General features: G+C 41.8%; 1 protein-coding gene across 2 annotated transcripts in view; it reads right to left on the bottom strand.

Annotated features, from left to right (window-relative positions):
- DOCK1 (dedicator of cytokinesis 1) overlaps nt 1–26,705 on the bottom strand; it is a 265,150-nt gene that overhangs the window by 28,536 nt on the left and 209,909 nt on the right. For both annotated transcript variants that reach the window (XM_039731351.1, XM_039731353.1), the window contains exons 37-46: nt 26,207–26,297; nt 22,829–22,948; nt 13,596–13,685; nt 11,003–11,107; nt 8,605–8,746; nt 8,313–8,391; nt 7,903–7,987; nt 7,030–7,116; nt 3,498–3,674; nt 2,966–3,049 (exon numbers count right to left, since the gene is read on the bottom strand). In XM_039731351.1, coding sequence (XP_039587285.1) covers nt 2,966–3,049; nt 3,498–3,674; nt 7,030–7,116; nt 7,903–7,987; nt 8,313–8,391; nt 8,605–8,746; nt 11,003–11,107; nt 13,596–13,685; nt 22,829–22,948; nt 26,207–26,297 — 1,060 coding nt within the window. The remainder of the gene's footprint in view (nt 1–2,965; nt 3,050–3,497; nt 3,675–7,029; nt 7,117–7,902; nt 7,988–8,312; nt 8,392–8,604; nt 8,747–11,002; nt 11,108–13,595; nt 13,686–22,828; nt 22,949–26,206; nt 26,298–26,705) is intronic.

The raw sequence follows: 26,705 nt of genomic DNA, 5'->3' as shown, positions 1-26,705 counted from the left end.
TACACAGATGAATTACAGATGAACAAACTCAAGAAATCTTATCAAGATGATTCCCTGAGATTTGGCACTATGTAAATGGACAGAGGTGCTCCTCCTAAAAGACTACAAAGAGAAGAATAATGACTTTTTTTTAATGTAGTGGCTCCTATTTATAAGCATATAGATTTGCACTTGACAAAAATTAAACATGAAACCATAAAGTTTTCCCTGCTCTCAGTAAGAAAATGGATTTCTAAATTTACATCATTACCAGGCCACACTGTGACCCTCCTGTTTTGGAGGGATAAGCGGTCACTTGGCTCATTTATTTTAAAGAACTGTTGACACTGGAAATGGATTTTCTAAAAAAACACTGGAATTACCAAGGTGAAGCATATGAGACCATTTTATGAGTAGAAAATGCACTGAAGAACCTGTCTGGGGGATCAGCCACATCCAGGCTGGAAAATCAAGAACAGGAAGTAAATGACATGATTTGTAGGAAAAAAATGTGGGGGGATGGAGAAGGAGAAGAAGAACAAGAAGAAGAACAAGAAGAAGAACAAGGAGAAGAAGTACAAGAAGGAGGAGAAGAAGAACAACTAGAAGAACAACAACAAGAAGGAGGAGGCCAAGGAAAAGGGGAAGAAGAAGGAAGAGAAGGAGGAGAAGGAGTGGTTTGTTAATCTTTTAGAAGCTGAAATCCATGAATGTCCCATGGCTTTGCCACAGAAGAACGTGAGGCTGCTGAATCAGGATGTTTGGCCTCCCTGTTAAAGACCACTTAATCTTTAAACATTTATCAAGTGCAGGAAGAACTTCCAACTGTGTTACCGTTTCTGTTTCACCTTCTACCAACTTCCACACTCCTCCTGTGTCTCCTTTCCAGACACAGGGAAATGTGCTGATGCCTGACATGGAATCTGACACCTGTCAGAGGCAGAATTTTGCCACATTCATGATATTCCAAATTAATTTGGCCTTGCAGAAAGGGCATTTTCTTATTTCATAACTCTATTCTTGGCTGACTTTAAAATTTTATAAAGTTCCACTGCAACCTGAAATTATTCCCTGATTTGTTTCCCCTTTTTGTTTTTTATAAAATCTCGATCTGCTCAGCTGAAAAGACTGAAAAAAATGACATTGATTTGAATTATTAAACTAATCTTTGAAAACAATCTTTCAGAGCAAGGGGATCATAAAATATGAGCATAAAACCTGAGTTTGGTATGCAGCAGTTCTTTCATCTCTGTAGAAGGAGCACAAGAGTTTGATTTGCTGTGGTGTTTTTCTGTTTTGCTGTGCTGTAAATACTTTAGCTAAATTCAGAGTGACTAATGACATCAATCATTCATTTCTCTGCCTTAATTTCAATCAATCATTTCATTATCTTCATGTTAAAATGAAAGATCAGCTTGAAATGGTGCAGTTGCATGGGAACATTTTTTTGCCTAAGCTGGAAAAGCACCAAAAAGGACAAAAATGGACATTGCTTTGCTAATGGAATTTATCTGAATTAATAAGAGACAGAAACAAAATGTACACTTGAAGTTCACAGGAATTATATGAATTATGAATTCCACAGCACAGTGGAGAAAGAGGTAAGGAGATGAAAAAAAAATTGAATTTAACTGGTCAGCTGGTAATACAATTGTCAGGCTCCTATTTCATCTACCCAGATTGATTTATGCAGCAGGGAGAAAATTCCATGTGATTACAGAACCCCAAGCCCCACATTATTGAAAAATGAAATCTCCTTTTGCTTTCCACCCATCAGCCCAGGGTGAATTCAGCCCCTCCACAGGCTTCCATACTTCCATACACATCCCTCTCCCAATATTTGGGAGCTGACTCCCATCTGGCTGGAAACTGAAGTAATTTGAGAGGGATTTTAAATTTTAGGATCCCCTAAATGTGTATGAAATATCCAAGGCAATTTAAAAGCACTGAAAGGGCTTTTATGTGACTCTTATTTTCAGATATAAAAATAAATTTTGATCCCTTTTCTCTATTTTCCTGGTTCCTGTTGTTTCTGAAGTACAAAACTGATGGGAAATCATGTTTTTTAAAAGCCCTGAATAATTACAATACAATGTGATCAGCTGCCATACCTATTTTCAAATTGTAATATTATTTTAATACACAAGTGTCACCAAAGTGAGCCTTTGCTGAGGGGAAGTGTGTTTGGAATTCATTTGAAGTATCACTCTCAGAGGCAAAGACACAGAGCTGACACCAAGTCAGTCTCCTGGGACCAAATTATTTTCCTCTATAAAACTTAAAGCTTACAAAATCTAATCTTTTCTAAAAGCTCAAAAGAAAATAAATTAAAAATGCCTTTTCTTTTTTTTTTTTGTCAGACCAAAAGAGTTTTTTTACTCACTGATAGTTTTAAGACCTTCAGAGGATATTTTATTTTTGAATTCTGTAGCTTTGCTTCTACTACCTCTAAGACTGAAATCTAAGGAGATGTAAATTATTCCCTTTATTATAAAGACAGAACTGAATATGAAAAGACAATGATTCACTTTCTTTTTCAGTGGGAAAAATAAAACACTTCCAAACAACCTAATATCTTTTAAGTTATCATAAAATTATATTGAGACCATAGAAAAATGTCCAGTATGTGACTATGGAGCAAAACTGGAATTGTCTCTTGTTTGCCCTGAAAAATATTTTATCATCTGATAGAGATGGGGGATTGTCACTTACTGTGTTTACAAAAAGAAAAAAAAACAAAAAAAAACCAAAAACCACACACAAGAAAAAAGAAGATATCTTGATCATATTTGTTCTCTGCAAGTTTATCAAAATGAGCAATTATGTCAGATTTGAAAAGATGAACTTTAACTCAAGCTCCAAGACAGATTTAAATGGCAAAGAAATGTACCCAAGGTGAGGATAATGTCTGAATTTCCTCCAAAGTGACACCAAGCTGTCTTTGCACAGCAGCTGCCTCTGCCAAACCCGACTTCAAGTTTTTTACCTGCCAAGCAATCAGATCCTTCAGCTTCTCAATCTTGTCATGATCCTCTGGATGCTCATGCATGTATTTTTCAGTAAAAAAAGCCTAATTGAGAGAGAGAGAAATGAGGAATTATTGCAGAAAATTAAAGACTTATTACCAGAGGAATGAGCTACAACGAAGATAAATTGATCAGCTTAAAAATTCTGCGAAGTAACAGCTACAAACACAAAGTGAAAATTGTGGAATCACAGAATCACATTGATTTGGGTTGGAAAGGAGCTTAAACCCCACCCAGCAGAGCTGCTCCATCCCTGCTCCGCCCTCTCTCCACATCCTCCCTGTGCTGGGCTCAGCTGAGGCCCAGCAGGACAGGGGATCCTGGTGGAATTGAGGGAATCCTGGTGGAATTCAGGGGAATCCTGGCAGAATTCATGGAATCCTGGTGGAATTGAGGGGAATCCTAGCAGAATTCAGTGAATCCTGGTGGAATTCAGGGAATCCTGGTGGAATTCAGTGAATCCTGGTGCAGTTCAGGGAACGCTGGCGTTACCTTCTCGTAGTTGGCGAAGCCGCCCATGACGGCGGGGTCGACGATGCCGTTGAGCAGCATGGACAGGGGGTTGATGGGCAGGTTGGGGTCGTTCAGGTGCTGCTGCACCATGTTATTGATCTTGTCATTGGTCAGCTGCATGGTTTCGATGGCGTTCTCCAGAGGGCTGATCTCCACCTAAAACCCAAGCAAAAGCAGATTTCAAACCAGGGGCAGAGTTTTTCACCTGCTCAGCAAAACCCCAGGGGCAGAAACGCTCCAGGCATTTCAGAACCGAGGTTATTGGGAGATTTTTGACCAATAATTACCAGAAAGGGTGATTGAGGTATTTGGTATCTCTGTGCTGCAGTAACTGATATGATGATGGGTATCAGTGGAGGAAGTTAACTGCATCTTGCTGCTGCAGGAGGGATTACATCCCAGCACAGCATCCAGAAAGGCTCTGGCAGCAATCACGTGAGGTTTTTTGGAGGATTATGGAGAACATCAGAGATTAAGGGTTGGTGAGTTTTAGCAGCACAAAGAAGATCCAGCTTAACGTAACAGTAAGAAAGAAATGATAACTTTAACGTGGATTTTCTGATGGAAAATGTAATCCTAAGCTGCTCAAAAATCAGGAAGATATTTTTGCACTGATTATTTTGGTGTGTTTCCAAGGACATCGAGTTGAAATGTTGATGAGATGACATCTAAACTATCTGCTGTGCTTTTTCCCAAGAGGTCACAATTTCTTCATCTGACCATTGAGAACTGAAGGGCAACAAATTTTCTTTCTACCTGGACTTCAATGAAGAGTCTTCTTAGATGCCTTCACAGGGTGAATTAGCTCTTATGCTGTCTAAAACTTGCTTTATTTTAATTGCTGACCTCCAGCTACTTTTTATGCCCAGCTACCATGCCTTTCAAAAAGTTCATGTTGAAAAAAACAGTATTAAAATATTTTAAACATTAGTGAATGGGCTGAAAATCAGTAACTTGCAGTGACCCAGAGTGTGGAGAGTCCTCACTGGAAGCCACAGCCTGCTTGTATTAAAAAAAATGATGTGGTAGGGAGAGGAAAGGAAGGTTAATTGAGGCCTGTGAGGAAAATGCAAGTGTATATTTGATTACAGCCTCATTTACATAAATGCTCCATAAACAAAGCAGCACTTCTACCTGGCTATCAGTTGCTTACCCTGCTTCTGAGAACCACTTATAATCAAATCTCTTTAGTTGTTACTCTTACACCTGCCAGCTGATTACATCAAGGATGTTTTAATTAGCATTTTGAGCAGCCTGCCTGCTGAATGATTCTGGAAGGCAGAAGGAGCCTGGTGTCTCTGCTGGGAACAGGGAGCAGGCCAGGCTCGGACAGAGCCCAGCGTGCCACGGGGGAATCTGGACTGGGCAGTGGAGCCACATCCAGCATCTGACTGGGCAACAACTGCTGGGAGCATCACTAAATGCTAAATTTAGCATTCTGTCACTTGTATTAATGGCCTTATAACTATGCAATAATGTGTTGATGAACCATTGCTTTTAAAGCTCTTGAGCATCTCCAGAAATTAGCACTCATTGAGCTGACAGCTTTTTGACTTTTCTGTAGCAGCAATCATGGCTTTCTTTCTCATTCTCCTTTCTTTTACTACTCTTGTAACACTCCCTCTAATTTTTTAAAAGCAGATGGAGAATTGCAGTTGCCATCTCACTACTATAAACTGGGCTTTGGAACCTGGTGAAAGCTATTTATGATAAGTGTAAATTCTGAGCCTTGTTCACAGTGTCATTCTGGGCACTCCTCACTCTATCCAGGGAAAACAGGAATTACATTCTCCTGAGACATTTGCACCAGTACAAATTCCAAGATAAAAACAAAGCAGAGATTAGCACTTGTGCTTTTAAAACTCAAGTGTGATTCAAAATCTGATTTCTAATTCCCTGGCTGGTGTCTCTCCCCTACAACTTCTTGTGCCCAGCTAAAGCAAATCAGATACAGAATAAGGAATGCTGGCTCCAAATTCCTTGCAGATAATGAATAGATTTCAAAGGTTTAGGTAAAAGTACTCAGAAGGAATTTGAAAAGCCAGTAGATTTAAAGCAACTCTGTATGTTCCTATGGGTTATGTAACATAATACACTGCATTTATGAAATTACTCCGTTCTCTCAGCACTGATTTGATGTAATCTCACCTCTTCCTTTAACGATATCCCAGTTCCATCAATAAAATATGAAACATGCAGAGCTGCTGGAGTATCCTGGTGCTTAGCAGGGGATCAATAATATCTGTATCCATAATCACAATTTAGCATTACAGGGATGTAAACCCTGTGATCCTCCTTGCAGCATTTTAGCTGACAGAGATCTTGAGGAAAGTCAATACCCATTTTGTAGGAACTGTGCCAGAGGAGGTCAGAAGTTATCTGTAGCAGTCTTCCCACACGTTATTAAGTTCCATTCTGCTATCATTTCTCAGCTCTGTAACTCATACAATCCTTGCTCCCAAAAGGCTGACGGGATTTGTGCCCATTTGGATGCCAGGCAGAGCAGGAGGGGTGAACACCAAGTGCCTGTCAGGCTCTGCTCTCTGCTCATCAGGCCTGGCATCAGATCTGCCAGCCTTTACAAACAGCACTTCTTGCCATCATGAAGATAAATACAATCTTCTCCATCAGGGTTATATTGAAACTACGAAATTCATTAAAAATTCAATGTGTTTTATTCAGCTGCCTGTTACTGTCACACATCACATTCATATTCTGTTACTATAGATACCATAGTAATTTTCTGCATTACTTCTGTTCATCCAAATACAACTGTCCAACATAACCTCAATGGAGCAATGAAAAAGGTTTTAATTAATCATATGCAAATTGTTCTTTTCCTTTAAAAATAAGCCTCACAAGAGAGATTTCAAAACCGCAGTAACAATGTTTTTATTGCTACTTAAAAATTACAGCTGCATAAGAATAATTTAATCTTAAAGGCGTTTAATGGATATGTCTTATCTAAACAGTCTAAATGGTTGAACAGAGAAATGAGTAATTTGGAGTTACTCTGTGAGGTTGCTGAGGGTATATTTAGCTAAATATGGAGAAGAAACAAAAACAACCTTTAACCACGAGTGGTAAGAACTGCAGACATACAATGCCTTTGATTATTGGGATATTTTGAATTAATGACAATCAAAATATCCAGATCCTCTTTGATAAAGTTCAGGCTAGATTCTCTGGGATGGAGCAGGGTTTCCCTGCACCACCTCAGGTCTCTCTTCGTTCTAAGCACCTGCTGAAGGACACCAATGCTTTCTAAAAGGGCTGAGAGCCGTGGAGGGCTGGCTGCATTCCCTTCCCTCAGGAGTGGAAAAGCATTGCCTGAGTCACCCTCAGTCAGCAACCAGCACCCTCAGCAGGTTCCCTCAGGATGTGCCAGGTACAATCCCATGGATTCCCTGTTCACAGATCTAAGCACAGCCACTGAGACACACAAATGCTCCCTGGCTGTCTAAAAACCCCATTGTTTTACACAAGCTCAATACAGCCAAGCTGATCTTACCATGAAAACTGATTTGACTTCAAACCACCTGAGGATCCCTGGTAATTTATAGGCTGTCACGTAGATGGTTCTCTCAATCCACATGTTCTGCAAAGGGAACACAAGTGTCACGTTATCAATGGACAGCTGGGACCCCGAGCAAAGCCCTAAAACATCAGCAGCAGGACAAGGACCAAGGTATGGCAGATGTTACAGAGCCAGGGGGGGATTCCAAGTGGAAGATGGAGCAGCACTGATTTAAATCTGGTATGTGACGTAGCAGGGAACAACTGTTCCCTTTCTGAAGAATACCATGGAAAGATCCCCTGGTTTTACTGGATGTTCATAGAATGGTTTGGATTGGAAAGGACCTTAAATCCCATCAGGTTCCAGAAGCAGGGACACCTTCCACTATCCCAGGCTCCTCCAAGCCCCATCCAACCTGGTCTTGTGCACTTCCAGGGATCTGCACAGCTGCTCTGGGCACCCTGTGTAAGGGCCTCCTCACAGCACTCATTCATTGACCAATAGATGAAACAAATGGTTAAAAAAAAACAAAAAGGCAAAAAAAGCAAAAGGTATTAGTGACCAAAGATTTTTTCATATGCCTGACTGGAATCTTCACGGCAAGACAAGTTTCAGGTGTAACAATTTAAAATCCTTTCTCAGAAGAGCTGTTTTTACAAAATAAATACAGCATTGCCCATTTTTTTTCCTATTGGTATAAACGAGAACATGATAAATTGCCTTAATTAACTTTCTATGAAAAATAATCCCTTTAAACCTAGAATTTATTTCTCAACAAGCAAAAGATAATGAATGGCTCAGATGCTCAAAATAGAGGGGGATAAACAAGCAAACCAGAAGTGGTTTATTTTCTTCACAATTTCTTACTGCAAATTCGTTGTCTGGGTTTTTCTCTCCTTTTCGAACAGGGCGTGAATACTCAAAACGTTGGACTTCATTCACCCTGTAGAAACTGAAAAGAGGGAAAAGAATCATGGAATCACAGAATGGATTGGGCTGGAAGTGACCTCAAAGATCGTGCGGTTCCAAGCCCCAAATGCACAATGAAAATCAAACGCTGTGTGTTTAGGAATAGATACTAAATTCTAATAGTAGAGGAAGTTATCAACAAATATGGGATCACTATTTTCCAGTGGACTGGAACATGTGTCAATATTAAAAATCACCATTAAATGCCCTCACAATGCCCATGCCCTTGACTGTGCACAGATTCCTAATGCAACAATAATGTGCTATAAAGGGGACTGAGAAAACAACAAAACCTAACCCAAACTCACCTCACAATTTGCTCTGACACTGGCCTGTGAAATTTTGAGGGTAAATCCAGCTTGGGCTTTACAGTGAAGCACTGAATATCTGCATTTCCGGGGTTAAGAAGTGAAAAGAGAATTTCAGTCACAGGGAGCAAACAGCTCAACAGGAACACACACACAAAAAATGACAAACCAACAAAATCAGTGCGTTACACCTGTCAGGGCAGAAGCACAACAGGTTGGCCATAAATCCCTGATCTGAGCTGCTGGATGCACTGGTTGTACTGGTTGTAGTGGGTGTACAGCCCAAGGATACACTGGCCAGAGGAGGATTTGATGTCATCGCCGGGGGGTGACGTTGTCTTCATCTTCTCGGCGTTGGGGAACTGCGTCAGCAGCCGCGCCTCGAAGTCCTCGCGGCGCTCGTACTCCTTGCCCCGGTAAATGAACACTTTGTTCTGCAAACAGACAATGCCTCAGGTTTAGCTTTTCCATTTTTCACACTCTGTGCTGCTTTAGTGTGTGGGGCTGGGTTCACATCAGGGATGGTGAGCTCTGTGCACAGAGCAGGGACACAAAACAATTCCTGCTCCAGCTGGGCACCAAGGACAAATGATCCCAATCTCAGCCCAGGAGCACAAAGCCCGTGGGCTGCAGAGAGAAAAACAAGCAGGGTGGGACTGCAGGGGCTGCAGTGGGATTGGACACTGAACTGCAATGTGCACATGGAGCAGAGCTGAGCCCAGGGAGAGACCCCGGCAGCGCTCGTGCATTTTGGGGCCATTTGGGTTCATCCTGGGGGCAGCCCTGGCTGGGCTCTGGTGCTGCCCAAGGGGCATCCATGGAGGAGATCCTTTGAGTAAATCCCTGCTTTATTCTGGAATTCTGTCCAGCCTCCCTCTCAAGGCATCACAGAGGCAACCACATCTGGCACCAGCACCCCCAGAGCTAAAACCAGTGCTCCCAGTACAGAACTGGGGCCTCAGAAGAGCTGACACCAACGCTGTTAGCACTTCTCAGCATGAGAGGAATTTCACTCTCCTCATGCTGTGTTGTAATCAATACTTCATCAATATCTTTTTCTCACCTCCAATTTCATCCTGGGATCATTAAGCCCATGTTTACCTGTAGGTATTTTTTTAAGCCACACTAAAATCACCTCAAAACATGATTTAAAGGATCTGTAACACTGGTGGCCATTTAAAATATATTAATAGAAATTATTACCAAATCCAAGATGTTTTCTCCACCTTCCACAGCTAATGATGGAATGGATGTCAATCAATAAACTGAATTAGGCTTTTTATACATAAACATTTTTTTCAAAGGTACTCAGGTGAGCAAAAAAGAGTAGCAAAGAAAAACAGAAACATAATGCATATATAAGGAAGAATATCCAAAAATACTGACTCTTATAAAAAGAGTCACGTTAATGTATTAGATTTTTGCCATTATAACCTTTAAAACTTTTTATAACTTTAAAATTAAGGACATTGTATTTGTAAGCATTGATTTCTTCTTTGCCAGTAAAGAAAATGAAGTGGTATTTTATACAGCCCATTTACATGCTGAGTTCATTAAATTCTAAAGGAAAATGTAAAAGACAACTTGCATATTTTTAACTGATCAAACATATTAAAGCAAGTTTGGATAAAATTTGCATCTGAATATGCTTAACCTCATTACTCATCTAAAAATGAATACTTGGTGAAAAAATTATACAGCACTTATAAAAAAAGGGTGTTTTGACTGGGGGTAGGAACCTGGAGTTGTTCACATTTGCCCAGTTGGGTTTAGTTCTGCAATGCTGCTTTTTGAAAAGCTCAGCAGGGGAAAGAAAGGTAATAATAGATGGCTCTGTATAACTGTAATTTATGTATATACATTTGTAATTCTCAAGGAATGCTGGAATAGAGGGAGAAGTGAGGATTTTCTCCAGCAGCAGGACACTCAACAGCCTGGTTTTCAGAGGGCAAATTGGGAAGGAATTCATTCTGTGAGGGTGGTGAGACCCTGGCACATGATGCCCAGAGAAGTTAACGAAATAATAATGGGTTATTTCTGTGTCACCAACTGCCAAGTGCCAGAGAATCATAATACAGATGCAATTCAGACATGTTATAGCCCCACTTTCCTTTAGCCACTAATTCAAGCCATAAAAATCCTAATATTAGTGAAAAAAACCCTTAAAATGTCACTAAAGCTATGATCCTGGCATCAACCGAGTGACACATGTCTCAAATTGGCACATGAGACACACAAATCAATGATAAATATTGCTATTAAAGGTGTCACACACACCTTTGATAGCCAACTTCATTTTAGTGACAATGCTGGAAAGGACACTCACCTGAAAACATGGTCATGTACAAAAGGCTTCTCTACCATGCTCATATATATATATTATATATATATAAATATATATTAACCTGCCAGGCAAAAATGTCACCATTTCAGATGGTTATGACCCCGAGTGATGGATTGGGTCATTTATCTTCATTTCTAGTGATACCCTGAAGTAACAGAGAGTACTGAATACGTTTGAAGAGAAAGTTTTTCTACTAAAATTCAACTATTCCATCTTAGAAACCAGAAAGGAAAAACCAGTGTTTGTTTTGTACACCTAAAAAACACCTGTCAGTGTCAGGAAGGTTTTTCCAAGCAAAGGGAAATTTCCAGAGCAAGAAAAGTCTCTGGAAACAGGTGACACTTACCCTTATGAATGTTGGGAATCCCTGGCCATAGTATCCAACAGCAAAATAATCTGGTTTTGGTCGTATCACCTTCACAATGTTTTCATAGAACTGGGCTTGTTTTCTCTGCAAAATAAACAGGAGGGATTTGAATGACCTGAGCTTTTAGGAGATTCCTTACACTTAAGATCTTGTATGCATCTCTAAATTAAAGACCTTTCATTCCCCTATTTCTCCTCAGCTTTATTTCAGATTCATGGCGATATTTGGAAAAACCAGACTCTGTAGCCATGATTTTTCTACTCATCACGGTGAATCTGACTGGTCCCTAAGGAATATCTCAGTTTTGATGAATTTCACCTTATCATGGTGAACCTCACTGCTCCATATCCAATATCTCAATTTTGATGGACCTCATGTTGGTGAACTTCATTGTTCTTTATCCAATATCTCAATTTTGAAGAACTTCATCATTGTAAACCTCACTGTTCCATATCCAATATCTCAATTTTGAGTGCCTTCATCTTGATGAACGTCACTGCTCCACATCCAATATCACAATTGATGAACTTCATCACTGTGAACCTTTCTGTTCCAAGTCCAACATCTCAATTTTGATGGACCTCATCTTGGTGGACCTCACTGATTCACATCCAATATTTCACTGGCAGTGAAGGTCAGGAATTTGCAAGGGAATCTGAAATTCCAGTTGTGACACTACTGACGCCAAAACACCAGAAGGATGAAGCTGCACACAGCTCATCCCAATGGTGCTGACTTGTCAGTTTTGGGCTCTTACACCTCATTACATTTTTCTACTACTTCTCTTCCATATTTACAACCATGAATTTGCATATGGAAAGCAGGCAGTTGAGAATTGCAGGAAAATGTAAATGTTGGAATAAACACACGCATGTCAGACGCCATCTGCTTTCGACGCCGAGTTCTTCTTTATCTCTAATGATGAAATAATAGCAAATGAGCAGCTTCAGAAGATCTGTTCATTAACTTATGTTTAGTCTATTATTTCTGCAAAGAGAATGACTTTTGATCTGGGGGAGGTTTAGTGCTGCTCCCACACGACAGATAACAGAAAATGGCACCAAGACTACAAAGACCCAGATCTGCCGAGTATTTCTCAGCTCGTCTGGAGCAAAACTATTCTGTCATTTGTGAATTGTTTTAGAGGCTAATATTTAATATTGCTTGAAGAAAAGAGACAAGAGGGAGAATAGAAAGAACAAAAAAGTTCTAAATTTAATTGTGGGAGAAAAAAAAGAGCTGTTCAGCAGCAGCAATAAGAAAAGCTGATGGGGTATGTGAGACCTGACTCATACAGGAGAGTGAATTTTGATCTCTGTCTTGTGAGGGAAATGTAGACCAGGACTAATACTGTGACATCTCATCTCTTGGCTGATGAGCAGATAAACTCAATTGTCTGATGTGAAGTTCTGGGTCTCCTTTCTTAGAAGAGGGAGAAACTCCATGGAAATATCCAAGGCCAAGTTGGACAGGGCTTGGAGCAACCTGGGACAGTGGAAGGTGTTCCTGCCCATGGCAAAGAGGGTGGAACTAGATGAGTTTTAAGGTCCTCCCAACCCAAATAATTCCATCACTCTGTGATCATTGACTACAATGAATAAAGTGCAAATTCCAGCTTCTCCTTCAAAAGGGATCCAGTAGGGTAATTAAAGAGTGGTTGCCTCTGTGACAAACCCGTTCACGTTCCCATGTGCAAGCAGAAAGGAGATGGAAAATTGAAACTGAGGGACTCAGAGTGTAGCCACCCCCTGGTGAAAAATCACCTCTGACAACCACTTCTAGCTGAGGAACAATCCTACCCAATTCCTTTTATGCTGAAATGAAGAATATTCTGTGTCCATCCCACCAGGAGCAGTGAGCTGGGGCTGTGTGGAGCTGAGTTCAGCACCACAGGAATGCCCAGCTCAGACACACTGGGATAAAGAAAACAGATAAATAATTCAAAGAAATTGTCAAAAATGTACTCTGAGTGCAAAAGGGATCAAAAACTTTAGAGTCGAGAATTTTCAGAAACAAACTGGAATCATATCCCAGCTCCTGTGGAAATGGTTGGGACCCGAGGAGGGACAGTGACAGCTGCCATTTATCTCTTTGGAAGAGAACAGGAGGAAAAAAATGGTGCAGGAATAATGAATGGGTAACGTCAGGGCAAAAATAACTGACTGGAGACATGAATGCTTGGGGATTATTCATACCTAAAAAAAGAAATGTGAATATAGAAAGACACTTGAGAGAGAATGGGATTTTTTTTTCATGTCCCCATTTATATTTAAATTCAAAATTTCCTTTTATACCCCAAATAAATCAGCTTAGCATTACCAAAATGTTTTTCTTTCAGCTAAAAAAAAAATAAAATTCAATGTTTTTCAGACAATCCAGTGGTAGCCAGTTAATTGACAGCAATTCAATGTTTTTCAGACAATCCAGTGGTAGCCAGTTAATTGACATTGGTCCAACAAAACCATGATGGGTATTTGTTTCTGAATTTTACTGTCATTGCTTAAATTTAAAAGTTTAAAAATTCAACTCTGAAATAAATTATTGCAGTGTCTATGTCATTAAAAAAACCTACCAGCAGTTCACTGAGTTGTTCATAATCAAACATTTCATTTTCATACTGTTCTGCAAGTTCTTTACCCAAGGCAATGGCCTCTTCCCACATCTGTTGGAAAAAAAATCACAAAACAACAAAAAGAAGCTGAATTACATACCTTGGTTAAACATCAACATCAGAATCAAATAAATCTGAATAAAGCAACCAAATGAATTGCGTCACGTGCCTGAAAACACTGAGCATCTGACGTGCCAAAGAGCTGTGCTGGGCTTATGAACGTCTCTATTAATGGAATCATGGAATTGTTGAGGCTGGAAAAGCCCTCCAAGTTCACTGAGTTAATTCCCCAGCCCCTTCCCAGCTCCATTCCCTTCCCTGGACACACTCCTGCACCGCCAATGACATTTTTATCATTGAGGAGCCCAAAACTTGACATGGGATTGGAGATGCCTTGGCAGTGCCAGTACAGAGGGACAATCCCTGCACTGGTCCTGCTCCACACCACTTTTAACACAACCCAGGTGCCATCCGCCTTCTTGGCTTGGTGGCACCCAAGGTGATCTGCTCCATGACATTCCCTGGCACAGGATGCAAATTTACTGGATCCAAATCAAGTCAAAGGATCAAAGAGCTACAGATATGAAATGATTCCTGCCAGCCCATCCAGTAATGTGTAAACACAGCCTGTCCATGAAGAAACCCAGGACCTAAGGCTTTGGAGTAAGGCTGGTGATTGATTATATTTCATAATCACCTCTCTCCCCCTCTAATATCTGTAATCTGTATTAGACAGGACAGGCAATTTGCAGATATTGCTTTGAACAAATACTCATTATATTTCCATTGGTTCTTCTTCTTCTTGTTCCTCAACCATGAAATTCAGCAGTCGTCTCAAGTGACCCAAAGAAATTTAACAATATCCTTCAGCTCCTCAGAAGGCAACAATCTTAATGAGGAGCAGCAAGAATGGTTTTAAATGTGCATTTTTCATTTGTTTTTTCCACTCCAAAGATAAAGAACCACTCAAACCCAAAAATATGCTTAAATTAGCACACCAGGCTATCTAAGATCAAACTTGATGATCTACCTCTACTGCTGAAATTTGGTTGGCATTGCTGACCTCACTTTATTATAAAAATGAGTTTCAGAATAAGTTAGAAATGCAGATTTTATCAGCCTGCATCTTAAATTTAAATCCTCTGGCCACACCACCTCATTCTCCTCTCAGCATCAAGCCACACGTTCCTTGCCCTCGGGATGGGGATGCAGCAGCCAAGAGCAGGTGGATGGAGGAGGGCTGAGGGGAAGGGCTGAACACACAATTCCCCGTTTTCCCCAAAAATATCCACTTTTAGGGACAGGGAGTTTGGGATGAAGCACCACAAGTTCCAAAGATGGTGGGAGGTGGATGCTGGGGAGAGAAGAGGAAAAGCGACCTGGGGAAACCTTCACAACAACTGATCCCTGTATCCATCCCATAAAAATCCCTCAATCCCATCCTCTTCAAAACATTGTGCAAATAAGAGATATTTTACACCCCAAACCACACAAATGAAATTCCACACTCAAAGCCCCAAAATCAGTGCCAGGTAAATTCTAGTTGTCTACTGATCTGCAAGGTGAAACTGCATTTCTTAGTATATCTGGAAAACTTGGGAAAAATAAGACTTTTAGAAAAATTCCTGGTTCTACACGCTGATGTGAAAAATAAGAATAAAACAGAATAAAAAAGAATCCTCAGCAGGTCTTCACGTGGAACATGCCAATGTCACAAAAAGCAAGATGGGTCCCATTGGTTCACTGGCCATCCCTGCTCCTCTCTGGGAAAAAGGAGCCAATTTTCAAGGAGAGGGATGGACTGAAAGGTTATCCTGGCAAAATGAGTGGGAATGGCTGGAAAGCAGCAGCCTGGAGAGGCAGGGAGCTGCTGATGGGGCAGGAGATGAGCAAAACAGAGGGAAAAAACATGGGAGATCGCATGGAGAAAGGAGAGATTTCTGCCCTCCAAATAAAGACAAAATAAGGGCTAAAATCTGCACTGTGGGGCTGAGCAAGGGGAAAGGAGCTCCTGAGTCCTGCAAAAACCTGATGGGGTGATGTCTGGACAAAGTGGTGACCTAATTTAAGATAAAAAAAGCCACGAATGCTCACAAGGAGCAGAATCTGGTTCTTCATTAACCTTTCCTTGCAACTCCTCGTGATATTCGACCCCTCCTCTTAATTTTACTTATTTCTCCAACAAGGTTCAGAATGTTATTTATCTAGGGAAGAGGCCTGGAATGAGCATGAGTTGCCTCATGTTTGTAAAGTGCCTTGAAGGTGAAAAACGCATCAGAAGGACTAATTACAATCACGGTAATGAGGGATCATGTCTGCAGGAAATTACAAGGCAGCCTGAACGCTCTGCAACGCGATTTTTGCAAATGGAAGGATCTGAATGTTTTTATCCATATTATGGATCTAATCTAGCATGATGATACAGAGCATGTTTTTATTTTTAAACAAAAATTAACATGAATTTAAGAGTAAAGGCACAGTTGCAGAAGAAGGGGGACATTTTCACATACCAAGATGAGTTCATTTTGATTCAGAAGGGCAATACAGCTCCAATGATGATACAGAGCATGTTTTTATTTTTAAACAAAAATTAACATGAATTTAAGAGTAAAGGCACAGTTGCAGAAGAAGGGGGACATTTTCACACACCAAGATGAGTTAATTGATTCAGAAGGGCAATACAGCTCCAGTTTATAGAACTGAACTAATATTCGGGTGTTTGTTAAGTCAGCAAGTGAAAGCTTTCAAAATCACTTAACCTTCCCTCATTTTGAGTGCCATTTTCTTCTGAACTTCAGTCATCCATAACTTGTGCATATTTTCATTTCAAAGACAACGGTGTGACCATCACTTCCCTTGTCCTGCTTCCCTGCTTGTGTGCTCCAGATTTAACCAGTCCCTCTCCAAAATGAGACTGGAAATAAACTGAAGCCTAAATAATTTTTGATTTGCATCAACACTGTAAACAAACTCCTTTGGTTCTTCCCACTGACTCCTGCATGAGCAGAGATGTTCCCAAACCATGTCTGGGAATGCAAAAGGTGGGTGGGTTAAGATGGGATATTGGGAAGAAATCCATCCCTGTGAGGGTGGGCAGGCCCTGGCACAGGGCGCCCAGAGCAGCTGGGGCTGCCCCTGGATCCCTGGCAGTGTCCCAGGCCAGGCTGGAGGAACCTGGGGGAGCTGACAGATGTCCTTGCTTGTGATGGGGTGGGACCAGGTGACCTTTAAAGGCCCTTCCCAACCCAAACCAGTGATTCTGAAAGCAGACACTCTCTGCCTACACATCACTGCCTATAGGTACCACAGCACTGTGCTGATTAAATAACAACTTCAGCAGAATTAAATCTCCTTTGATTTTTTTTATTCACCTTCCCACCCCTGTCTGTCAGCACCATAAACACACCGGAGCAGAGGCTGCTTCCACTGCACCTCCTCTAGCCTGAACAAAGCCTTTAGATGTTACTGAATATTAATACTAATAATGGATTCTGTAAATGTTCCAGAGCCTGAAAAATGAATCCTCAAATTAAATGTGATCCAGATTTAGTTCATGTACAACAGACAATAATCACATAATCCTTGCGTTCTTCCTAGCAAGGAAGTAGAGATGAACAGGAGAAAACCAGACCATGGAATCACACCAGAATGATCTGGGTTAAACATAATCTCATTCCACCCCTGCCATGGGCAGGGACACCTTCCCCTGTCCCAGGTGCTCCAGCCCCAGTGTCCAGCCTGGCCTTGGGCACTGCCAGGGATCCAGGGGCAGCCCCAGCTGCTCTGGGCACCCTGTGCCAGGGCTGCCCACCCTCACAGGGAACAATTCCTGCCCAATATCACATCTAAATCTACCCCTGTTCAGCTTAAAGCCATTCCCTGTGTCCTGTCCCTCCATCCCTTGTCCCCAGTCCCTCTGCAGCTCTCCTGGAGCCCCTTCAGGCCCTGGAAGGGCTCTGAGCTCCCCCTGGAGCTGGCTCCTCTCCAGGTTAAACAATCCCAGCCCTCCCAGCAGACCAGTTTCAATTAGAACATTTTTTTTCTGGCTTAAATTACTGGAATTCCTTTAAAGTTTCTCTAAAAGTCAGTTTACAAGTTCTCCTGCTGATACGGTGTCACATTATCTTTAATGGAACACCTTCAGGAGTGTACTGAAAATCTATCGTACTGCAAGTACACAGTAAAAAAGGGAGAAAGGGGAAAAGATTCCATTTTTCCAGTCTAACTTTGTCCCTCTCCAGCCAAGACATCTGTCTAAGAAAAAAGCACCCATGTTTTGTTTCTACTGCCTCTTAAAAACCTCACTGTGCCCCAGCATCTCTGTTTGGAATTCCCAACAGTCCAGTTGTTCCTTCAGAGGAACAAAGAGAACTTGGATTATTATTATATTTAATTTCTTGAGTGGAGAGAGCCCTGAACTCCAGAGGCACAGGAGTCCATAGAATCACTAAGGTTGGAAAAGACTTCTGAGATCATCAACCCTTACCACGTTAAACAACAAATCCTGTCCTCAGGTGTCAAATCCATACATTTTTTGAGCAATTTTAGGAATGGGGACTGCACCACTGCCCTGGGCAGGCTGTCCCTCTGTCTGTCAACCATGAAGAAACTTTTCCTAACATCCAACCTAAACTTTCCCTGGTGCAACCTGAGGCTATCTCCTGAACTACCCGGCTGTTCCCTTGTGCAGCTCAACCACAACACCTCCAACATCACAGAAAACCAACTTAAAACTGGAGATTTTCCCACCATTTTCAAAGAAACAGGGACCGTGTGTGTCACATCCCCTGCACAACCCTCTGCAAAATTCAGCTGTTTGCTCCAGAGCCAATTTATTCAGGTGAGGACAGCACGGCTGTGGCCCAGGATCCTGATAAATGAAATCTATATTCTTGAAGGTCAATAACTCCCAATCTGCTGCCTCGCAGATTTCCTGCCTTGGAAGCTTTCCCAGCTTTGCCCAGGACATGGCAAGCCTTCTGGAGAAATGAGTTGTACAGGGAGCTCCTACACAGGATTTGTATGAGGTACAACTCATTAATGGGAGAAACAATTTATCTGGAGAGGGTACCAGGGAGAGAGGCTGCTGATACTGGGAGGAAAACACTTCTTTTGTACTCAGGGGGTAAGAAAAATGTGCAGAGCCTAAATTCAGTCGTGTGGACACGAGCTGCAAATTGTTACGGGCAAGACTTTGCAGATTCAGGAGATCTGTTTTAGGGAAAAACCAGAGATTTAATTTATTTTTCAAGCTGGATTGCTTGTTGGCCAGAAAGAACTACAGCATTCAATTTAGTTTTTGAGGTTAATAGCAGCAAAGGAGGATCTCAGGGTATTTCTGGGCTCCTGCAGAGTTAATGGTCAGGAGCAGTGAAATAGTCTGGCATAAGAATATTATGGTGCCATGTTCTGATGTGTGAGGGACTTTCTAAGCTGGTTAAATTTCAGGTAGTGTTAATTAACCAGCATGAAGGCTTAATATTTTAAATAAAATGCTAAAACTCAGCACTTCTCTATTGTTAGCACTGCATTCAAGATAGAGCCAGGTTGGAAACTCTTTAAATAAATAAATAAATAAATATATTCATTTGGAACATGGTCAGACTCTGCATCCTCCCTCTCCCCAGTCTCTCTGTCCTTCCCAGCTCTCAGGACGGCTCCGGGGCTGAGCTGGCCACGAGCCTCACACAGATTTTTGGCAGACAGGTGAATTTCACCACTCACTTGTTAAGACGGAAGAAAAAGCCATTTGATGTCATCCCACGAGCCAGAAAAAAGGCCTTTTAAGCCAAAGCATGGCATTTGCTGTATAATTTCAGATATTTTCTGTTCTGTGGCTGCTGTAAAGCAGTAAAAGCTTTTTTTTTTGGAGGAGGAGGGGAGAAAGGAGGAGCAGAAATAAATGAGCAGTGTGCATTTGTTTAGTTTTTTTTCTCCTCAGGACCAGCACTTTCAATTTGTGGAAGAGCAGAGGCAAACCTGTCCTGATTTATGAGCAGCAGCAAACCTGAGCCTGTGGCTGCTCCCACATTTCAGCAGGCAGGAACAGGAATGCTGCTGCTTCCCTTGTGGCTCCACAAACAAACCTGGTTTAAAGCAACACTTTATTGCATTCCCTGGATTCAGGAGCTCATCAGCATTGATTTCCATCAGCTCCTTCCCACAGGAAAAATGCCACCCCTTTCCCCATTCCTTTAGTCCCATCACTATTTCCCTTCTCACCTTGGGACATTCTAACCCAAGAATTTCCAGCAAAGTCCCTGCATTAAGGGCTTTGCTGGAAATCACAAAGCTTCAGGGAAACACAGAGAGAGCAAACACTTGAGAGCAGTTCAAAGGATGGGTCGGACTGCTGGGATAAGCCTGAGGATCAGGATTTTAAGGGCAAAAGCCAAGAGAGATGGAGAGGAGACTGCAAAGTGCAGTGCAGTGTAGAAGCATGATCTAGGAGAGAAAAGGATCCCTATGCCAGGGAAACAACTTTCCTTTTGCAAAGAAGGAGCTTAGTAAAGGAATGAAGGGCATAACTAACCAGGAATCTAATCCATAAAGTAGAACAGCTGCAAAATGCAAAAGTTGTTTCTGAGAAATGCTCCTTCCCTAAAGGTGAAAGTTGCACTTCAGCTTTATAAAAGGTTGGTTAAAGGACCAAAAGTCAAATACAAGTAAAAAAACAAACTTCCTAAGAATAACAGATTAAAAACAGAAATCAAAATGAGGAACCCTGAATGGATCTTGAACTGCAAGTACCAGGGATACCCCGGTGAGGGCCAGGATTTTGTTTCAGCCCACATGAGGTGCAACATTCCTGCCTCCAGGGCAAGTCCACGCTCCCTTTTCCTCACTTACAAATTTCTCAGGCACTTCTGGGCCAGAAGTGAAGTGCTCACTCCATTCCAGCCTGTGTGTGGAGGATTAAATCTAAATTCACCTGCCCATGAATGCCAATATTTAAGGGATAAGCCTCATGGTTGGCTTTCAATAGACAAGAAAACTGCCAAGACCCCCGGGAAATTACTCTGCCACATGAAAGGGATCCTGATTTTTGAGAGGCTGAACTACACCAGCCTTTAAAAAACAAAAAGCCAATGTTTTAGACACAATTTTAGGAAATCCCTCTGCTCCATTTCCTCTACACAATGTTTCTTAGTCCCACATCTCCCTCCCTTCCCAAAGCCACAGCTTGCCATCAGGGGTGGGAGAGGCACAGGCTCACAGATTGAAAACAAAACGAAAGGGATCCTGATTTTTGAGAGGCTGAACTACACCAGCCTTTAAAAAACAAAAAGCCAATGTTTTAGACACAATTTTAGGAAATCCCTCTGCTCCATTTCCTCTGCACAATGTTTCTTAGTCCCACATCTCCCTCCCTCCCTTCCCAAATTCACAGCTTTCCATCAGGCAGGTTGGGGTGGGAGAGGCACAGGCTCACAAGTGGAAAACAAAACTCCTGAGCTTCTGGAAAAGCCTGGAAGTGCCTCCACAGCTGCCCAGTGCTGGTGACCTCCTTCTGACACCTCTTGTTAACTCAGTGGGAAGGGAAATCAAACAAGGGGGATCTGGAGTGAGCTGCAGGGACCCAGCTGGGTGATAGTGGCACAAAAAAAGCAAGAACTGGTTTGGGCATGGGTTCAGTGTCCCAGAAATGCACAGCAAAGGCTGCTTCAGGTGTGTTACTGATCATGGAGAGCTACAGCAGCTGCTGGGCTACATTTGCAAACTGCTCAAGGAATGCAAGAAGTTGATTTAATTTAATGTCAGAACATCCCAAATGAGAGGATTACCTTCCATCTACACTGGAAACCTCCACTTGGAGCTTCCTGACATTTGCGAAATCACACAAGATGAATATTCTCAGTGTATATTGATTTTTTAATTTCCCTTTTCATGGAGTAATGTGAAAAAATATCACCAGCTTGAGTGACCAGAAAATGAGAGGAGGAATATCTGTAAGTAGGAGAGAGCAGTTTGGAAATAAATCATCTCCTCACACACACAAAAATCACACAGGAGTCCTGGCACTCGAGTTCTGCACAGAACTGGTGCTCAGCAGAACAATTCCCAGTGCCTGGACACCAGAAATGACCAACAGAAAGCCATAAAGACAAACACAATAAAACTAACAAAATAAAATAAAACCAAATAAAAACAACAAAATAAAAACAGGCAACTCCTGGTTTTACTTCCAGACAGGAATGTAAGATTAAAACAAGCTTTAAAATAATCTGTGGCCCTCATTCAAATGAGGTTCTTCTCATTCACCCAAAAAAAGCTTTTTGGACAGAAGGAACTGTCACCAAGTCACCTCCAGCAGCCCCAGCCCCAAACAGCCACTTGTGCACCACTCCAGAATTATAATTTTTACAACTTTTATCCCAGCCTAGAATTACAATTTTTACCACAATCCAGAATGACAACTTTTAGCATCACTCATTAACAACTTTTAAGTATTGCATTAAAATAAGCTATAAAATTTCACTTTTTAAGCAACATTTCTGAAGAAATTCTAGAAATGAGAGTCCCTATCACATTTATCCTAGGATTTTAATCTGAATCTGCTAGAAACTCACCTGGAAAAGATGGGCTGGCTGGATAATATTCTAATTCTACCAGAAAACACCACTTCTGTTCACTTTTAAACCCCAAGTTTACACTTCTGAACTGTTCTGACACAGAGATTCCTACTTCTATACTGGAATATTTCGTGCCTGAAATATCCAAACACTGATCCATCCCTGCCTCCCACATTAACCCCCTTCCTCTCCAACACCAAGCAATGCCAAATGCAATTTCCTTCTGCATTAAAAGATGCAATTGCAATGAAATACCCTCATCCCAGGATATTTATGATATCAACCACAGACATCCAGGCCCTGAGGGAATTAGTTTTGTGTACATGAGGAAAAACAAGGGGAGCTGAAGGATTCTCTCAGCTCTTGTAACTGCCAGAGAAAGTCCTCCAAATTACATGCATCACTTTTTTATTTACTCCATGGCATCATATGCCCATATATTTACCCTTAAGAGATGAGTTATAAATGTACCATTGATTTCTTTTGACTTTTTTTTTGTAATATCATTATCTGTAAGTGCTTCCTGAAGGTCACTGGATGCAAACTATGTTTACTATTAAATTTATAAGTTTGAGAGAAAAGCAATGAAATACATTTGCAGTTTTTTTCTTCCCTTTTTACCTTGCCCTTGTCAAAGTAATGGATAATTTCTTGATAGAGCTGATCTTTCAGCTGTCCTTGAGTAGCAGCTTGGTATCCATCCCGCTGGGTAAGATGTGCTGCACATGCTTCTTCTGACCACTAAATCATAAAAAAAAGGGGAAAAGTGAAAGCAAATCCAAAGCTATGAGATCTGAAGTGAAATAAAAGAGAGGGGTTTTATTTAAAGGAGTGGTACTGCAGTTAATGCACCAACAAAGGGTTTTTTCACAGCTGTGCCCTTTGCTTCCTTGGGCACAAGGAACATTTATTTGGATGCTGTAATTGGAGGCTAATTACATCCATCAGCTGGAAGGGAGCTTCTGGAGGTGGCTTCCTCTCCTCAGTGAGTTTGATGAGGGTGACCTTGGCCTGCTGGGGACACAATGAACACTTCACTTTGTGTGGGAGAAACCCTGGAGCCCAGATCCACCAACACAAAGGTGATGCCTCAGGTTTAGCTTTTCTATTTTTCACACTCACATCATTGGGAAGGGCTGCAGGCAGGGAAATGAGATGGCTCCAACTCACTGAGGATCTCTGGAGGTAGGGAAAGCATAATTAACTTTATCCAGCCTGTCTGCAATTAGCAGCCCTGGCTTTTCCAGAAAATGCCTGATGGATGAAGGGAAAGGTATCAATCATAGGAATCATGGAATGGTTTGGGTTGGAGGGGAGCCTAAAGCTCATCCCATCCCATCCCATCCCATCCCATCCCATCCCATCCCACCTCTGCCATGGGCAGGGACACCTTCCACTGTCCCAGGCAACTCTAACCTGGCCTTGGACACTCACAGGGATCCAGGGGCAGCCACAGGTTCTCTGAGCAGCTCCCAGATTCACTTGCAGAATTACTGATACTTTTCCTACTATATATTATTAAATTTCACCCAATCACTTCTTGATTTGGCCAAAATTTTTGTTTGGGTCATGCAGACACCTCTGACAGCTCTGTTCTGAACTCTGTTTCTGATCAACACAACCCTGCTGAAGCCTGCAATGTGATAGAATTCTTTTCAGCATGCTAACAGCTGCTATCTTCTGTTAGTTTTGAACACGTCAATTTTGAGAAAGAAGGTTGAAAACACAACAAAAGTCTCTTTCCTTGAGCGTGCTTCATCAGCTTGCAGTAATTTGGCCTCTCTCCCTTCACAGACAGAGCCTTCTTGCAGATTTAAAGGTGAAATTCTCACCCACTCTCAGTCTTGCCCTCGATGTGATCCCATTAAAATCACTGGGATGAAGTATCTGCCCGTGATGAGTGTCATTGAAAATCCTGTCCTGAGGCTTGACAGAAAAACTCAATTGCTCAGTTACACACCCCCAGTACTGCTGCTCCTCAGGCAGCACTGAACTCCTCCCTCCACGAAGGGCTGCAGGGGCAGGGACTGAGGTACAGACTGACACACTTGGATAATAAAGTAATTCCAGCCTCTAATGAAATTATACTTACAAACAAACATCCACTCAGGGATGAAAACCTGTGACGAATTCTTCCCTGGCATTTACCATTGATTTGCATTAGAGGGAAAGTAAAATTGGTATTTCTTCCCATGGAGTTTTTCCACTGAATTCAAAGGAGCACATTAAGAGAGACACTCACCTGCTCTCTGAACACATCCCCCAAGAAAAGCCACAACTGGCTAAACTGCAATTTCAGGTCAGAGGAAGTAAATTGTCTAACAAGTCCAAGCCATGCCAGGTGAAGTTTGAGTGAGGTTTTATGGCATGGTTTATTCCATCATTTATTCAGGAACACAGCCCCCATGGAAGGGAATTAATCCTTCATCCTGTCTAAAAGGTTCATCCATGTGAAGTGGGCACAGTGCTTTTGCACTCCAGATGAATCTTAGAGATGTTTCCTTGTGTAATAACCCTCTAATGATTTTAAAATACAGTAAATACATTTCAGAGTGTCTTAATTTAAATTGCACATGTACACTCTGCATCACATTTAATCTTTTTATGGCTTGGATGCAGTTTACTCAGCTCTGAAGAACGAATAATTCTCAGTGCATCCATCAGAAGGATCTCATTTAACACCTTCCCCTTTTCAACTTTTCAAAATAGATATTTGACACTCACACTTTGCTGGGGACTGCTGAAATTAAAGGCAGGATTGCCAAGAACAGTTGGCTGCTGAGCATGAGCTGCATTTCCTGGATGAAGAGGGGCACCATGAGCACAGCAGGGTGCAATCACTCAGTCCCAGGCTGCTCTGGGTGGGAAGGGACCTTAAAGCCCATCTGGTTCCACCCCTGCCACGGGAAGGGAAACCTTCCCTGGACCAGGAGGCTGCAATACACTGGAATGAGCAGGAGATCAAGGGAAAAAATGAAATTCTCATTGATTCTGTCCCTGACTCACTGCCCCCAGTGGGGGTCATGTCCTTGATGGGGGTGGAAAGAGATCCAGCACTCCCTGAGGAAGAAAGATTTCACTGTAGGTTGTGAGATGTGAGGAAGACAAACAGGACTAAATCAAACTCTTCCAAAACCCCTAACTCTTATCACATTGAGATTTTTACTTTTCCCATTAACAGCTTTTCAAAATTAAAACATAAACCCAGGAATTCAGTGATGATTCAGCTGTATTAAATGTAATTTCATGACACAAGTGTCTGCTGGCAAGAGCAGCACCTTCCTAAGTGATAACCAGGAGAGCAAAGTGGGTACCTGCTCCCACATTTGTGACATCAGCATGTTAGAGACAAAATCTACTCTCCAGAATGTTTTCAGGAGATTAATGCTTCTGAAGCACAGCTTCACTCCATTTCTGGCTGGCAGTGGGTAGTGTTAAACACTCAAATGCTTTATTTCAGGCACTTTCTGCAGGTAACATGTTATTTGTGCATATTGCAGGCTACACCACACATTCCTTGAAGAGGAGCAATATTGTTGTGCCTCTTCAAATGTGCTATAAACTGGGTAACACTGCATTCAAATTATATGCACCTTTTAAAGGCATGACCTTGGAAAGAAGGCTATTTGATTCTCTCTGCAATTTTCTGAAATCAGTTACAGACACCCAAGAGCACTCGAGCAGGGGCTCCAGCACTCCTTGCACAAAAGATCTGTGGAGAGCTCATTTACTAAAATATCTGCTTAGAGGCTTTCACATATTGTACAGTCTGGATATTTGCAATTTGGGTTTTGTGGTGCTGACTTGACCACATTCCCTTCACTCCAGTTCCAGATCCACCTCTGCCACCCAGTGCTTTCCTCTGGGGATGAATTCCACGTGCAAAAGAGAACCCAGAGCAGTTCATCAGCTCCAAGTGCAGATGTTCTGAGTGCCAAACACCGCCCTGGCTGGCTGCTGCTGGCATTTCCCATTGTTAGGATGTGTTTTGGGGTTTACCTTGAGGAGCTTTGCGTGCAGGAGTAAGGTGTAGGCAGCCTCTGTGTAGTTGTCACACTCCTTGTGCAGGTCACACAGCTTGTACAGGTACCTGCCAGCAACAGAAACAATGGCTCTTAAAAAGAGTGGGTTTAAGATGTCACTCAGTCATTTATTTTGGAGATTACAAGGGTTCAAGTCTATCTTCAAACAAGTAAGTATTTGTGGGATTGGTTAAAGTTCCCATTTCTGTGTGCAGACAACATTTAGAATCATTTGCATTTCCACTGTGCTGTTTTTAAGGGACCCTCAGGGAATCATGGGGTCATTGAGGTTGGAAAAGTCCTCCAAGATCATTGAGTTTAATCTTTGACTGAACATCAAGAGAATGACCTGTGGTGAGTAATAAATCCAATCCAGATTTCGAGCAAGACAGAGCACTTTTACAGTTCAGCTATGGGGACAGGAGTAAATTTCATTATTTACCTTCAATAGCATCACACCTCACTCAATTCTCTTA

The sequence above is a fragment of the Passer montanus genome, unplaced genomic scaffold, assembly GCF_014805655.1.
Source record: "Passer montanus isolate IOZ18808 unplaced genomic scaffold, ASM1480565v1 scaffold77, whole genome shotgun sequence".
Taxonomy (NCBI): Eukaryota; Metazoa; Chordata; class Aves; order Passeriformes; family Passeridae; genus Passer; species Passer montanus.
The sequence above is the reverse complement of the archived record's forward strand: the minus strand, read 5'-3'. Positions and strand labels throughout refer to the sequence as shown.